This window comes from Peromyscus maniculatus, chromosome 13 (genome assembly GCF_049852395.1).
Source record: "Peromyscus maniculatus bairdii isolate BWxNUB_F1_BW_parent chromosome 13, HU_Pman_BW_mat_3.1, whole genome shotgun sequence".
NCBI lineage: Eukaryota > Metazoa > Chordata > Mammalia > Rodentia > Cricetidae > Peromyscus > Peromyscus maniculatus.
The window spans coordinates 3,998,447-4,014,761 of record NC_134864.1 but is presented as its reverse complement, the minus strand read 5'-3'; the positions used below and the strand labels follow the sequence as shown (position 1 = coordinate 4,014,761).

Genomic DNA, 16,315 nt, shown 5'->3' with positions numbered 1-16,315 from the left:
TATAATATAATTATACTGTTATAATATCAGTTAAATTAGAGTATAATTTGGAAAACAATTATTCAGAATCAACAACAAAAGGAATGAAACGTCTAAACTAAATGTGCTGAACTCTTTAAAAATAAAAAAATTTAGCCTGGCGGTGGTGGCGCATGGCTTTGATCCCAGCATAGGAAGCAGAGGTGAGCGGATCTCTGAGTTTGAGGCCAGCCTGGTCTACAGAGTGAGTTCCAGGACAGCCAGGGCTACACAGAGAAACCCTGTCTCAAAAAAACCAAACAAAAACAAGAGTAAAAAATTCAAAATGTATTTATTTTTTAACTTCTCAAACTAAACTAGAAATTTAAAAGTCCCTGAGCTGTCTGATGGACATACAGGATCTCTGTACTACTTTTTCCTGTGAATCTAAAGTTGCCGAAACTCACAAGAACTTTTAAAAACCCAGACACTGAAGAACAAGCATGGCCCAGAGGCACCAGAAGACCCTGACTACAGAAACAAGCACCTCACGTGATGACTGACCGGCACAGCTCTGATGGGCAGGATCGGAAATGGCGGCCATGACAACAGCCTGCGAAATAAAGACCGAGGCGCCAACAGCAGCCCTGGGCCAACCGTCTGTAGAGTGGTGTTTGGATGGCTATTCTGAAGAACACTCAGGGTCAACAGTGGCTGATTATCACTGATCTTTAAACACTTGGCAACCTAACTCGGGTGAAAGACTTCAAGTCCTGCCTGCACCTGTTGACGCTCCCCCGGCGAATCCTGGAACAACCGGACTTCTGACATTTGCACAGAGGGGCAGCAGCAGCCACGGGTGACATCGCTGACAGCAAGGAGCGAAGGAAGATACACAGGCGTGCCGGTCACTGTGTCCCTGGGGCAGACGCGCCTGCCCCCCCCCCTGCCCCCCGCCCGCCCGCCCGGAGAGAGGACAGCACCCGACGGAGGCTTTATCCTGGTTGCAAACACCACAGCGGGAGGAGCACAGAGGAGACAATGAGAAAAGGAAGAGGGGGCGCCATAGCCCTGAACAGTAGGTCCCTCTTAGGAGAGACTTTATAAAAAACATTCTAATCAATGGGACAAAGAAGGAATCACAAAGACAGCTAGAAAATGCTTGGAGACAAATAAACCAAACTGAAGCAGTGCTCAGAGGGAAACACACAGCTATAACTATCCAGATAAAACGACCAAGTCAATAACCTAACTTTATACTGTAGGAACCAGAAAAAAGAAAAGCATGATAAAACAACTGTTAGCAGAAGGGAGGAGATAACAAAAATGAGAAAGAAATGGAGAAAATGGAAAAGCAACATAGAAAACCAACAAAACAAAACAACACGACAGGCTGTGAGAAGAGGCGAACAAGCCTGACAAAGCCTTTGGCTGACACAAGAAGAGAAGCCTGCTGTTACTAAAGGGGCATCACTACTGAACCTACAGAAACAACGGGGCCCAAGGCAGTGAGATGAGCAAAACACCTCAACCAATGAGATAACTTCAGAAGAAATGAAAAAAATTCTAAAACCCACAAATTACAGAGCTGTCTTAAGAAGAAATATAAAAGTCCAAATAAGTTCTTAAAAAAGAGAAAGAAATTTGCACAAAACCAAAACATAAAGGGATTCAACAGCATATACCAGCAAACTCTGCACCCAGGAGGCAGAGGCAAAAGAATGAAAATTCAAGGTCATCCTCAGGTAAATACAAAGTTTAAGGCCAGCTTGGGCTACATAAGATCCTGTCTAAAAGTAAAAACAAACAAAAAAATCAATCTGGTGAAATCTATTAACATATACCTGACCTAGCAAGCAGGAGCCCATCTAAATGAAAGCTCCAACAAATGAGATGTTTATGTTTTCCCTAGTACTGCTTAAAGTAGCAAAATCTGGACAACTGAACACCCATCACACTGAGAATGACTCAGAAGGATTTCCAAAGGGTATTAATAAAAGGGAAAGGCCACATTGTGCATATGTACATGTCTGTGTATTTATATTCCATCTCTATCTGAAAAACGATTACCAAAACACACAGATAGGAGCATATATACATGTTTGTCTGTGTGCATCTCCCCCAAAAGCCCACATACACCCGGGTAATAAGCATGTCTTCCCAGGTCGGGGCTGAGGCAGAGAATCAAGCGCATGCTTCTGTGGTCTCGTCCCTTCCTTCAGCCCTCTGCGCTCCTCTCCACCCCCGGCTTTTCTTGAGTCTGCCTGTGTGTTCCAGGATTTTAGGAACCCACCCCCACCACTGCAGCATTTTCCACTTCCTTCCCTTTTGGATCCTAACGGCTTGTTTATTTTCCTTCATCTGCTGTCCATCTTGTGTCACCAGCGTCTGACTCGAGCCTCCAGGGTTGTAGCTCAGGGCCGCTTTGTTGCCTCACACCACAGGGGTATGAACCCCACCTCTACTGCGCATTGACTGGCTTTGCACACTGGGCATGTGTCTGCTCATCTGTGAGAATGGAACAGGAGCAACCACAGGGCAGAGTGCGGGCGGGCGCACAGGTGACGCGGAGAGCAGAAGCTGCCACGTGGTCATGCCACGGGATCATCCCCATCTCCTCTACGGAGGTAGTGGAGACCACAGATATTCTCATGGAATCCTTTTTTTTAAATCCCTTCTCTATCTCCTAGAACACGGTTACTTCAAAGTCCTTAAATATTTGCTGAATACATAATGAAGAACAGATAGGACGGGCAGAAACTGTGGGTCACTTCCATGGATCCTACACGTCAATGTACATGGCCGACTGCTCCTGGCACAAAAGCCTATTTTGCTAAGAGGGAGAGAATATTTGCCCTAAAATCAATTTCTCCAATAGTACAGGAAGGCATTTTCTCTCCACTTAAAGCCGTGTGTAAACTGACACACAAGCCTCATCTGAGGGTGAGGACACTAGAACCGCACTTCTGGCTCTGGGGATTTTTTTTTTTTTTTTTTTTTTTTACCAGCCCCTGAGTAACACATGCTCATGTTAATCATAAAAATAAAGCACATGAGATAACACGGCTCTTCAAAGCACTACATGGGAGCATCTGAACCCTTGCCTGGACACTGATTGGCATTTTGAATTCTCTCAAATGCATTTCCAAGCTTATCTAATGCTCTTTTATTTCTCTGGAGATTTAAATGGGTCTGAAGCCTTATGGACCAAAAGAATCCAAGAAGCAAGTTATTTATTACCCACCCTCCATCTTTCTCTTTCATTAGAGACAGGGTCTCATGTACCCCAGGCCACCATTAAACTCACTATGTTATCAAGGAGGATGATCTTGAACTTCTGATCTGCTGTCTCTACCTCCTGAATGCATAGCACCAAGCACGGTTTCTATGGTGCTGAGGATTGAACCCAGGGCTCTGTATGTTAGGCAAACATTCTACCAACTGATCTGCATGTCCAGCCCCTGTGAAGCAATTTAGAAGATAATGGGAGCCAGGCGGTGGTGGCGCACACCTTTAATCCCTGCACTCAGGAGGCAGAGGCAGGCGGATCTCTGTGAATTTGAGGCCAGCCTGGTCTAGGTATGTAGAGAAACCCCATCTCAAAAAAAAAAAAAAAAAAAAAGGATGACAATGAGAACACTGTCCCTTGAGGCCCTCCTCTCCCTCGACTGTCCAGTCTCATGTCTGCCAGCAGCCATGGTGGTTATGTTTAGTTTTTTTCCCCATCTTAAACCAAACCCAAACGGCCCTTCACCCCTGCATGTGTCCGCACTGTGTGACAAGGAGAATACACTGAGCATTGCCATTTTCTTTTGCCCTGCTTGCTCCTCAGTTTACTGTAGTGTGACCTTGCCCACTGATCCAATACCCCGAACTGTGCAAATGACCTCATCCCACCACAGCCACTGTTCTGTTTTACTTCTCCCCTTGCTGGACAGGCTGCAGCCTGGAACCCTGTTGACCAAGACCTCTCTCAGCCTCCCACCCACACTTCCTCATTCCTCTTCCCCTAATGTCAATAAGGAGGGTGTAGCTTTCCACACCTTTCTGCTACATGGGCACATAAGTGTATCTATAACTCACAGGCGTGTAGATTTATATGTTTGCTTTGCTTTAAGAACTGGTCACATTAACTTTATGATTTTTTTTGAGACAAGGTATTGCTATGTAGCCCATGTTGGCTGTGAATTCATCGTCTCCCTGCCTCAGCTTCCTTCCTTCCGGAGGGCTAACACCGCCACACCCAGCTGTGTTTGCCCTCCTCAGTGTTTCCCAGATGGCCTGTCAGTCAGGAGACACATTGCTAGCTCTGTCATTTTTAATTTTTAGTTATAAATGGGTAGATATTCAACATAATTGAGTTTTCCACAATTAGATGGACAATTGCATTTTTAGACATTAGGAAAAAAAACTAGATTTTGCATCTGAGCCCCCTTAGGGGCTCGCAGTGAGGCAGAAAGCTGGGAACATAGATTTCGGCTCAGTGGAAGGCAGGGCAGCACAACTCCTGTGGTGCCCGGGGCCTCTGCAGAGCCACGCCATTGTGCGGCTGCCTCAAAAGAGCGCAAGTGACTGGAGCCTTTGCACTGGGCCCAGACATCAAACGCAAACCGCTCGCGCACTGCTAAGTGAGATCGATCCTATGTGCTGACAATACTTCCGTGAAGGGCGGCCACAGCACTGTCGCTCAAGTCGCTCTCGACATCTAACTTGAGCATCTGCCATTTTAATCAAGTTAGAAAAGTAATGCCTGGCCTTGGTGCAAGCAGACGCAGCAGACTGTCCCCAGCCGTCCCCTGCGAGGGTCACCGAGAGGGAAGTCCAGGACCTGCTGCTTCCTCCGGTCGTCAGTGTCACTTCTGACCCTGTCCTTTCATTGGTCCTACAAAACCTCTTTTAGGAAACTTCTGAGAAGCCTAGTTACTGTGACAAATGTTTTCAAATCCACCCTTAGCCCTGGTTGGTTTTCGTCAACTTGGCACAAACTAGAGTTATCTTCAAAAAGGAGCCTCGACTGGGAAGATGCTTCCCTCAGCTTGGCCTGCAGGCAAGTCTGGAAGAGTTTTTTGATTGATGACTGAAGTGGAAGGGTCAGCCCAATGTGAGTGGTGCTGTCTCTGGGCAGGTGGTTCCTGACTGGATAAAAAACAAACTAAGCAAGCCACGAGGAGCAAGCCAGTAAGCAGCACTCCTCCATGGCTTCTGCATCAGCTCCTGCCTCCAGAATCCTGCTTAGAGTTCCCACCCTAACATCCTTGATCACGCACTGTGATGTGGAGCATGAACCAGAGGAGCCCTCTCCTCCACAGGTTGCGTTTGACTTCCATTTGTCATAGCAGCGGAAGGCCTGACTGAAGACACCGCTGTGGAGAAGCAGCAGAGAACTCAGTCCATGTGTGTTGTGTAGCTGACTGCCATACTGCCTGACCAGGGGAATGTGCACAAGCTGAGTCCCCATGATTAACCAGCATCCTTGGACCAAATGAATCCTATTCTAATAGAAAACGAAAGGATTAGTGGCAAAACAATTGAACAAACCAAGCATGGTGACCATTCTAGCACTGGGGAAACCGAGGCAAGAGGAGACAAGATCAAGGCCAGCCTTGGCTACAGTATAAGACTCTGGTCTCCAAACAATATAAAACAAATCATCAAAAAACCAGAGAAACCCCAAAGTCCCCACAGATGACACAGGAAGAAGAAGAGCGGAACTTGAGAGGAGCCTTTTTTGGATAAGGTGACAGAAGGTTAATGGGATGAAATGCCTAACTCAGAACTATTCAAGCACAAAGGCAGTGCCTTACCGCGGGTGCCAGCGGGTGCCAGCGGGTGCCAGCGGCCGGGCTCTACCCTAGGGAGGCAGCAACAGCCTTGATTGCAGGTGCCTACGTTTGTTTAGTTTCCAGAGAATAATGAATTTTATGCTTTTAAATACTTGAGAAAATTGAACGACATGAAAATTATATAGTCTTCTAACTTTTAGTGTCAACAAATAGTTTTCAGGGAATACAGCAGGTTTCCCAACAGCCACTGTGTGTTAAAGGCAGAATTGGGTGGTCAAACTGAGACCATGTGGCCTTCCCAGGTTGGCCACACTGCCAACCTTCCCCTTTACAGAAAGTCAGCTGACTCTGCTAAGCCACTTTTTACCACAGCAGCTTCCCTTGTGACAGGGCTGCTCTCTGTCCCCTATGGAGAGGATGGTGGCTAGATCTGGGGCTCCCTTGCCCCATCAGGCAGAAGCAAGAGTGTCCACTGGCGCCACCTGCAGCCCAGAAAAGTAATGGCAGGCAGGGAACGGGGCTGTTGGGGAAGTTAGTTACCAGGCAGATCCTAAATTAACCATGGCCTCACTGATGCCTCTGGGGAACACAAATTTGGCTTTTACCAAACACTCTTTAAACTGACAGAGCAGAACCAAGACTACAAATCCATCTTCCCACATCCATGTATGCTCCCCAAAGAGAAGATGCTCTTAGTGTTCATATCTGTACTAACTGCTCCCCATGCACAGAACGAAGAAAAGTCATGTTGTCACCACAAAAATGATAGGATAACATGTCTGTCCTTTCCAGGTCTGAAGGGAAAGCCACACAGAAGTTGATCCTCTCAGCTGCCGCCTGGAGCCCCTAAGTTACTGTCCTTGACAACAACTCACCAAAGCCCTGAGGACCAGGGGCCAGATTTGTCACAGCCAGCAAGCCTACACCAAAAGATGAACATAGGGCAGTCAAGTGGTTGGTTCTGCCAGCTCCAAACCAAACCAGGACCCCTTGTCCAGGGCATCTCATGAGCCAAGGAGACAGGCAAGGGCTCACAGCCCTTCAGGGCAAAAACTCACAGAGAAGAACTATTGTTTTTCACCTTCTCCTAGAAGCTGGAGGAGGTGCGACGCACACCTGTGAGGTATGCAGGTGTCGTGCGGTCTGGTCCACACCCCAGTCTGAACTGGGCTTAGGTGGATGTTCAGTCAAACACCACAGGAGTGCTGTCCTGAGACTTCGGAGCCCAGAGAGGATGGGAACTTTGGCTCCTTCCCTCTGGGAGCCCAGCTTCTGACCCTTCCAAGTCCAGGTTGGAGCACTGGAAGATGCCAGCCACCTGGAGGGAGGTTGTGGAGGATGAGGGTAGCCACATGAGACCTCATGTGAGGGTACAGAACCACCCCACACCGAGTCTCCACTAACCCCAGAACTGCAAGGAAAGGCACAGGGAAGGAGATTCCACTTCTGCCTAGGTGTTCGAGACACAGAGGGACACTGAGGAGTACGGCAGAGCTTTCTGTGTTGTCCCAAGAGCCTTCAACTTACTTCATCATCTTCATCTTCATCATCATCGGATTCAAGAACACCATCCAGTAAATCTTCTAAAAAGAAAAAAATCATCAGAGAAACCATAAGGCTTGGCCCTCGGTCACTGAATGTCAACCAGTGCACCAGTGAGCATCACACCGAGGGCCATGCTGCCGACCACAAGCCCAACACCCTGCCTGACAGCTTCTGAGCGTGACCCGTGAGCAGCGCTGGGCGCCCCCATCACTCACTACACCCACTGACTCTCGGCCATCGCTAACCACACTGCTGCAGCCACAGTTTGCTATCCTTCTTAGCAACTTCAAGCACACTCTGTTTTTATCAGAACATATTTCTCCTTACTCTCACGAACACAAAACTGGAGAACTGCAGGACAGGAAAATGAACTAGTGCTTACTCTAGGGGGGCCATTAGTGTTTGCCACAGGAAGTCTTTCATTCATTCCTCCTGACAGCTGTGTCCATCATCAGTCCTGTGCCAGGCATGGGGCAGAGGCACGAGGAACCTGCTGCGGTCCCACCCCAAGCCCTTTGCTCTGCCTTGAGGACGTAGGTCTGGGAATGGAGCTGACCTGAGGTTACCCTTCAGATGAGCAGAGTGGGGGCTGGGAGGGGAGAGACGGACACGCAGAGACCGGCTGACCATAAGGAGGAGATTAGGAGAGAGCACACTTATACTAGAGATGCCATGATGGGGTCCTGAAGGGAGAGAAGAGCCCTCCCTTCAAAACTGGGGAGGAGCGGCATTAGGAGAGACTGCTGCCACGCACAGCCAGACTGGGCCTGAAGGGAAGAACTTTCAAAATCCCCTGAACAAGGAGGGTTTCTGATTCAGAGCTTCTGGGGGAGGGGGAGGGCTGGCAGGAAGTGCCACACCATGTGATTTATGGCCTAGCCTGCAAGCAAAGGGGAACAGGGGCATTAGCACTAGGGAGAGCATAAATTTACCACGCAGCCAGCCGCAAGGGAGTGGGACTGGGCTTGCCTTTCCCACCAAGGCTGTGTGCTCTGAACAGCCAGGGCAGGGCTGTCAGTTCTCTGTTGGGGGCGGGAGGGCACAGCCTGATTTCTTCCAAGCTGCCTCATCTGGTCTCTTAGAGTCGACAAGCCTAACGTGGCCGGTCTATGCTATAACTAACCCATGACTTTTCCACAGGGTGGGGCCAGGGGTGCTAGCAGCTCCCAGGTTCTTGAAGGCTGAGACTCATCGTTAGAGCGTACACAGACGCACAGGTCCACGGTCCTCGGCATCAGAGAGGGAGCCATTTCCTCACCTGACAAACGGGGACCATGCTGCCCACTTCCTTGGAGCCTGGGAGAGGAGGAAGAGAAGAGCTGGGAGGGTTTTACAGCACCCCGGGACTAAGGGGTCTGCACCAGGCACACAGCAGACAACATCTGAGTGACTCTCCTCCAAGGAGCCTTCAGTGCAGGAGAGAGAGAAAGAGAAAGTGGGCTCCTCTGTCCCTCAGCATCATGTCTCGACTCCCAACAGCACTGGCCCTTGTGGGAAACCCCAATTCCGAGTGGGTGGATGGCTACCGCCTTGCCAGGAAGACCCCTGGGAGGGTTGACTGCCAACCCGACTGCACTAAGGGATGCTGCTTCGATTAGTAAAGCTAACTTCTGGGTGTGGCTCTTAAGACTGAGGGTTAATCTTGACTGTCTCGTTGGTGAAAGTTAGCATCACCATAGAAACAGACCTCTGGGCAGGTCTGGGAGGGAGTTCCTGGACAGGGTAAGTGGGGAGGCGACGCTTGAAATGTGGGCAGTCTTATTTCACAGGCCGGAAAAGAAAAAGAGAGTGAAAAAGAGAAAGCGAGCTGGGTGTGGTGGTGCACACCTTTAATCCCAGCCCCCAGGAGGCAGAGGCAGGTGGATCTCTGTGAGTTCAAGGCCAGCCTGGGCTACACAGAAGAAAGAGAAAGTGGGCTGAGCACCAGCTCTCCTCTCCGGCCTTCAACTCAGCACTCCGGCTGCAGACGCAACGGGGCAGCTCCCTCAAGCTCCTGCTGCTATCACGGACTGGCCCTTCACACTACGAGCCAAGAGACCCTCCCTCCTCACATGCTTCCATCAGGGAGCTCACCACAGCAACACAAAGTGACTGACAAGGACACTGACATGGTTGGCAGTTAAGACAGAACTGAGTGGGAGGACCTGCCCTGAACATGGTGACCCCATTCAATAGGCTGGGGACCCAGGCAGGGTCAGAGTGAGTGAAAGCCAGCCGTGTGTGCAAACTCCATTCTTCTAGAGCAAAGGTGTCTATGGCTGCTCTAGCCTCTTCAGCCTTGCGGTGTTGACTCCCAGCAACAGCTCCAGGAAGCTCCAGGCTTTTAGCCTTGGGTTGGGGTCATCTTGTTCTGAGCAGGATTCCAGATTCCTGGTCTGGGCAACTCCCAGGTTCTCTGCTTCCATAGCAAGTGGACAATCACTGCAGGACAACATCGCCTCCAACTGTGCAAGCCAAGCTAACAAATCTTCTTTTGTAACACACACACACACACACACACACACACACACACGCACACGCACACGCACACGCACACGCGCACGCGCACACGCACGCACCACACACACACACGCACGCACGCACGCACGCACGCACGCACGCACGCACGCACGCACGCACGCACGCACGCACTTTCCATTGGTTCTGTTCCTTGAGAGAACCCTAGGAGATCTTTTCCCACCCACTCTTCTGGATCAGAACTCCCTGAAGGCAGAGGACTTAACTAACTTCTCCCTATGTCCCTACTACATCTTCTTCATTAGATTTTTATTCCTTGAAAGCAAGACATGAAGGTCAAGAAAGCCTGGGAGAAGAAAGAAATGGGAGAAAGAGGGAACTAAGACCCCACTTGAAGAGACTGCCGACCACCAAGAAGCAGGCAGACAGACAAACCACATGAAGCAAGCAGCCATGCGGACACCTCCTTATTCCAAGGGAAGGTCGATGCTGCCTCTCCCGGTCCAGAGCCAGCAGAACTCAGAAGTTTGTCCCTCCACTGGGTCTTACACAGCTGCCCCCGCCTGACCTGCACCATGGTCTCAATGCGGGCTATCCAGACAGTGCTTTAATCATCTGACTCTCTCTGCTGGTGGACAGCAAGCACACTCCTGTCCACGATGAGGCAATGCCTTCCAAAGAGGCACTACTGCTACGTCACCAATTACAGACTCCTTTTGTTCGCATATGCTAAGGCCCCGCAGTCAGACACTCTGACCCCCAGTCCAGTTCCCAGTCCTCAACCCTATCATCTCTTAACTTGTTGGCTCAGACATCCTTACTAGCCAGAACCCTCCAGGCCTATGAGCTGGAGTCCCTACAGGCCTCAGTTCTCCTCCTGGGACAATCGTGTCCTCACTGCTCCTGAGCTGGTGCATGCCTTACAAGGGCACTCCCTTGGTAACTAGCACAACCTGAAGCTGGGGTCCTGCTCTGCCTTGCTCCTGCCCGGTATATTGGCTGACCTTTCTCTAGGACGAGCTAGTATCCACTGGCTACCCTCACGGACAGCTGGAGCTGTGGCCTGGGCCTCAGCCAGGGGAAAAACCTCCCTGCTGATGTTGGCTGCACAGTCTGCACGTTTCTGTGCCAGGCTGAAATTTTCCGTTAGGATTCTCAGTGCTCCACCTTGCTGGGCCAACCTGAGGATGTCAGAGCTTCCCCACCTTGCTGGGCCAACCTGAGGATGTCAGAGCTTCCCCACCTTGTTGGGACAACCTGAGGATGTCAGAGCTTCCCTACCTTGTTGGGACAACCTGAGGATGTCAGAGCTTCCCTACCTTGTTGGGACAACCTGAGGATGTCAGAGCTTCCCCACCTTGCTGGGACAACCTGAGGATGTCAGAGCTTCCCCTCCCCCAGGACTATGATTTTGTTAGTAAGCATGGACACAGCCCAGACTGGGAGCCCTGAGTGGCTACATGTAGGCATTTCCCTTTTTTGTTGTGTGCTGAATAGAACTGTGCACTTGTATTGCTGGTGCCAGGGAAGGCAGGAGATAGGCGAGAACTATGTGTCAAGAGTCCACAGACAGAGAAAGGGGCTTCCCTATCCCTCACACAAGGCTTCTCTGCTTCTCTTGCCAGATGTGTATCATGGCATTGGAGGAGGCTGGAAAGAAGGGGACCATGCCGCCTCCTCCCTGCTGCCAGGTGGCCCCTGCACATTTTCTGGAATGGTGACATGGTGGCATTTTCTACATGGTTCTAGAAAGACTGGCATCTGTTTCACTAACTGGCCGTAGGACCTGGGAACGTTGCCCTTATCAGTGGGACAGGATTTAAGAGGGGACAGGAGGGGCTCGTAAAGAGATCTTACAAGTGAAGAGAAGGTTTCAGGAATTGCTCTCACCTCCCTTTTGTTGACCACACATCTCTAGTGTGATAAGAGATCTCTATTGTGATAAGAGGTGTTAATATGGACAATCTGACCTTGACTACCTGGCTAAACTTGTGGGAAGGGTGCACACACGCGTTTGTGTGTGTGTGAATGTGGAGACCAGGGGTCAACCCTTCATGTCATTCCACAGGAGCTGTCCATCTTGTTTGCTGAGACACTGTCTCTCTCTGGGACCCAGGCTAGGCTGGCTGGCCAGTGAGCCTCAGGGCTCTGCCTGTTTCCAGCTCTCCACTTCTAGGATCACAAGCTCGTGTCACCATGCCTGGCTTTCTTACATGGGTGCTGGTGTTCACACTCAGGTCCTTACACTGGCACAGCAAGCACTTTAGTGATAGAGCTCTCTCCCTGGCTCTCACATCCCCTTTGCGGGGTGTGTGTGTGCGTGTGCATGTGCGTGTGCGCGTGTGAGATAGTGGATATGGAACCCAGGGCCTTCTGTAGGTCAGGCACACACCGTCCTACTGAGTCACACTCTAGCCCTCGGCTGAACTTTCATGTATTGACTTGGCCCCTACTTTCTTTGGAGACTTCTTTTTTATGTTTTGAGATGGTATCTTACTATGTAGTCTAAGCTGACCTTGAACTCATCATGATCCTCCTGCCTCAGCTTCTCTAGTGCTGGGATCACAGATGTGCACCACCACATCTGACTCAAAAGCTTCCTGAATGACATCAGGCACCATGAACTTGAGAAAGCCTGTGCACCTTTTGACACGTGTGACCAATTCAAAAGATAAGACAGAGATCTGGCAGGAAACTGACCGGAATTCAGCTGCTTGATGATGAACTCTATCTGGCGGATCATTTCGGCGCTGCCTTCTTTGATGAAGCATCGCAGGATATCCTCCATTCCCTAGGGCAGTGAAGAGACAGCCAGCGTTGAGACAGGGAGACTTCTTTCAGTGGGGTAGTTTCATCCCAGCCAAAAGGTTATTTTTTTTCTTCTTTTGGGGAAAGGCTATTTAAAATTAAATTATCTGCTTGGTATTAAACATTCATTTTATTTATTTTATTGTTTTAAGATTTATTTATTTATTGTGTTCTGCTTGTATGTTTACCTGCAGGCCAGAAAAGGGCAACAGATCTCATTGTAGATGGTTGTGAGCCACCATATAGTTGCTGGGAATTGAACTCAGGACCTCTAGAAGAGCAGCCAGTGCTCTTAACCACTGAGCCATCTCTCCAGCCCTTAAACATTCATTTTAAAATTCACAGTGAAATTGTTTTCTTCTTGGTTGACTATCTCAATTTAATTATAACATTATAATACACTTAGAAGAAACTGAAAAGCCCGTGAGCTTGCACTGTATGCCTGTCCCCAGCACTCACGGTACATGTCCACTAATGCCTTTAGTGTGGGAGACACACAGTTTGGGGAGTGACTTCTTTCCCACGGTTTCCCTAAGGGTCATTTATGATCTTTGAAAAGCTGAACCACATGTTTTGAAGAAATAGAGGCTTTTTCAAACAACCGCAATTCTCACTTCATCAAAAGAATGACGGAGAGGCCAGGGAGATGGCCTGGCCGGTAAAAGCACCGGCTGCACAAGCCTGGTGACCTGAGTACGACCCCAGAGCCCACGTAAAAAGCCAGATGTGCCAGTGCACATCTGTAATCCCGGCCCTCATCCGTGAGACAGCAGGTAGAAGCAGGACGGTAAGGCAGGCTGGAGTGCGCAGGAAGCAGCAGACACCAGACGGACATGGCCGCAAAGCACGGTGGGAAGGGACCAACACATGCAAAGTCATCCACTGACGCCTCTATGTGCGCATGCCGTCCCGCCATCCTGTCCCGCCTTCCAAATACATTAACTACATCTTTGGCGTTCAGAGACAAGGTCTTACAATGTAGCCCTGGCTAGCCTGAAACTCATTATATAGTCCAGGCTAGCTTTAAACTTTAAAGAGATCCACCTGCCTCTGTCTCCCAAGTGCTGGGATTAAAGACATAGGCCACCACCAGGTCCAGCCTTATTAAATTTTTAAAGAAAGAACGACGGGGCTGGAGAGATGGCTAGATGGTTAAAAGCGATACTGACTTCACCGAGGACCCAGGTTTGATTGCCAGCACCCACATGGCAGCTCACAACTGTCTAGAACTCTAGTTCCAGGGCATCTGACACCTTCTTTTGGCTGCCCTGGGCACCAGGTGTGCAAGTACACACACATACGTGCAGGTGAAACATCCATACACATAAAACTGAAAGAGAAACCCTACAAATGACAGTTGTCACACTGTGCCACTGCAGCCCAGTGACACTACAACTGCCCACTCCACCTAGGAGAACCAAAGCAAACTTGGAGATGAGATGCTAACAGTAGAGGACTAGGCCCTCCCTCCTCTGTCCTTGAAGAACTGGAGTGGGTGCATGTGCTCTGCTGGACCAAGAGGGGAAATATGTCTAAGAGAGAACCCAAAACGGAGGGACTGATGTCCAGAGAGGCCGGCTCACTGGCAGACAAACCGCCATCATCCACTGCCTAACACATGCCCTTGAGTTTGTGGTGATATGAGCCAGTGTGCTCCGTGTTTTATTTTTCAATTTCATTAATTAACTTATTTATTTCTTTCGAGAAAGGTCTCACTATGTAGTCCTGCTGGTCTGGAACTCACTATATAAACAGACCAGGCTGGTCTCAATCTCACAGAAATCCTCCTGCCTCTGCCTTCTGAGTGCTGGATTAGAGGCGTGCGCCACCATGCTCAGTTGTGTTCTCCTTCTAAAGAGGCTGGTCTACAAGTACTAGCTCTACAGAATGTAGATCAGAATTTAGCTCTGATCACGGTGAGTTTGGAATGTGATCTCGGCTCCGGAATTAGGTCCCAACTCTACCTTACTTGAATCACTCAAATTCTCAACCAATGATAAGATAGATCATTGGTACTACTTCTGTGGATGTCTGTGTCTCTCAAAAGGTAAGGCCTGTATGTAACTGTATGTAAGACCTGAGCACCCCATTTTTGCAAGTTATACCTAAGAAACGGTGTCTAGTGCAGTGGATGCTCAAGGGGGAGCTTAGTGAGTGGTGGGACGCCCTGCTGGGTCTGGGCGGGACTTGTGGCCCAGGTGAGACTGCAGCTGAGGCCCTGAGTAAATGAGGTGGGTACAGTGAGAAGAACCAAGGGCTGGGCCAGAACCTCAGAGGACAAGGCACTCCACATGAGGCAGGGACAGGACGCCTCGAGAGAGCAGACCGTGATGAATAGTCTGAAGTCAGGAACAAGTGATGGCTGTCCCAGAGGACTGAGACACTGTGGGCCCGACAGGTATCTGGGCTTGTCCCACAGCCACCGACCACAGTCTGCCTTAGTTCTTGTCTGCCAGAAAGGCTAACCGTTCTGTCCCTGTCTCACACAGTGGACTCTTCCCCACTCCCATCCCCACAAGAGTGAGTTAGGGAACTATTATTAGGAGACAGTCATGTGCTCAACCTCAACATGCCAATAACCACAATGGTTACTGAGCAGCTTAGGAATAGCCGGAGACAAAGAACTCATTCAAACTCTTTTCTCCCAGAGGCAATCCTGTGAGGATTATCTGCCCACATCTTTATAGATCATTTTAGTCTAATTGACTCTCATTCTTACGTGTCCGGCTTAGTTAAGCACGTGGAAAACAAACAGCTCAATCCCTCTGTAGTTAGGAGGATTGTTTGAACACTTTCTTCACAGCAAATACTCCAATGAAAACTTCCACATATTTTTTTAAGACCACATATGTAGGTAATGTTTAATCTAAATTATAGAAATGAGTGGGCATAAAAACTAACAGTATTCTGCTGGGCGTGGCGGCACACGCCTGTAATCCTAGCATTCAGGAGGCCAAGGCAGGAGGACCAAGGGCACCGGCCTCCCTGGGTTAGAGTGAGACCCTGCTGGCAAAAATAAACAACAAACCCTGGTATATCATCTTAAAAGCAATAACCTGGCACTTCAGATCAACCTGCGCAGATGACGTGGGGTGAGAGGGCCTCATCGTTAGCCACTTGGGTGTCTCCGAGCACACAGTGTGCCACGCAGAAAGGAAGGAGGAACTCAGCTCAGCTATCATTACAGAAAACAGGGAAAACAAAGCCGAGTCAACCTTGGTGGAAATGCTTGGATCAGAAAGGTCTGCATCTTTTAGATTCTGGAATATCTGCATAGACATAATAAGACATCTTAGGGATGGAACCCAGGTCTAATGAAAATTCACTTATATTTCACAGTTTCACACACCTTTTATATGTAGCCTCAAGATAATTTTACATAGTATACCTATATTACATAGTAACACACACACACACACACACACACTCACACACACACACACAACCTGTTGTTATTTTTGAGACAGTCTCACTGTATAGCCCACACTGGCCTCAAGCTTATGATCCTCCTGCTTCTGTCTACTGAGTGCTAGGACCATGCACTACCTGACCTGGCTATAACAACATTTGCAACAGTTTTGTGAATGAAAGTTTCATGGTGAGAACTTTCCATCTGTGGCTTCATGTCAGTGCTCAAAAAGTTTCTGATTCTGGAGCATTTCAGATTCTGTACTTTTTTTAATTGGAATTTGTTAATGAATATGTTCATCATTGATTCTCAAATGCATACATTTAAGATAACAAATATGTTTTAAAGATTTCAT

General features: G+C 49.0%; 1 protein-coding gene across 9 annotated transcripts in view; it reads right to left on the bottom strand.

The window, feature by feature from the left end:
• Armc9 (armadillo repeat containing 9) overlaps positions 1–16,315 on the bottom strand; it is a 137,885-nt gene that overhangs the window by 61,574 nt on the left and 59,996 nt on the right. For all 9 annotated transcript variants that reach the window (XM_076549500.1, XM_076549501.1, XM_076549503.1 and 6 more), the window contains exons 18-19: positions 12,444–12,534; positions 7,269–7,324 (exon numbers count right to left, since the gene is read on the bottom strand). In XM_076549500.1, the coding sequence (XP_076405615.1) occupies positions 7,269–7,324; positions 12,444–12,534 (147 nt within the window). The remainder of the gene's footprint in view (positions 1–7,268; positions 7,325–12,443; positions 12,535–16,315) is intronic.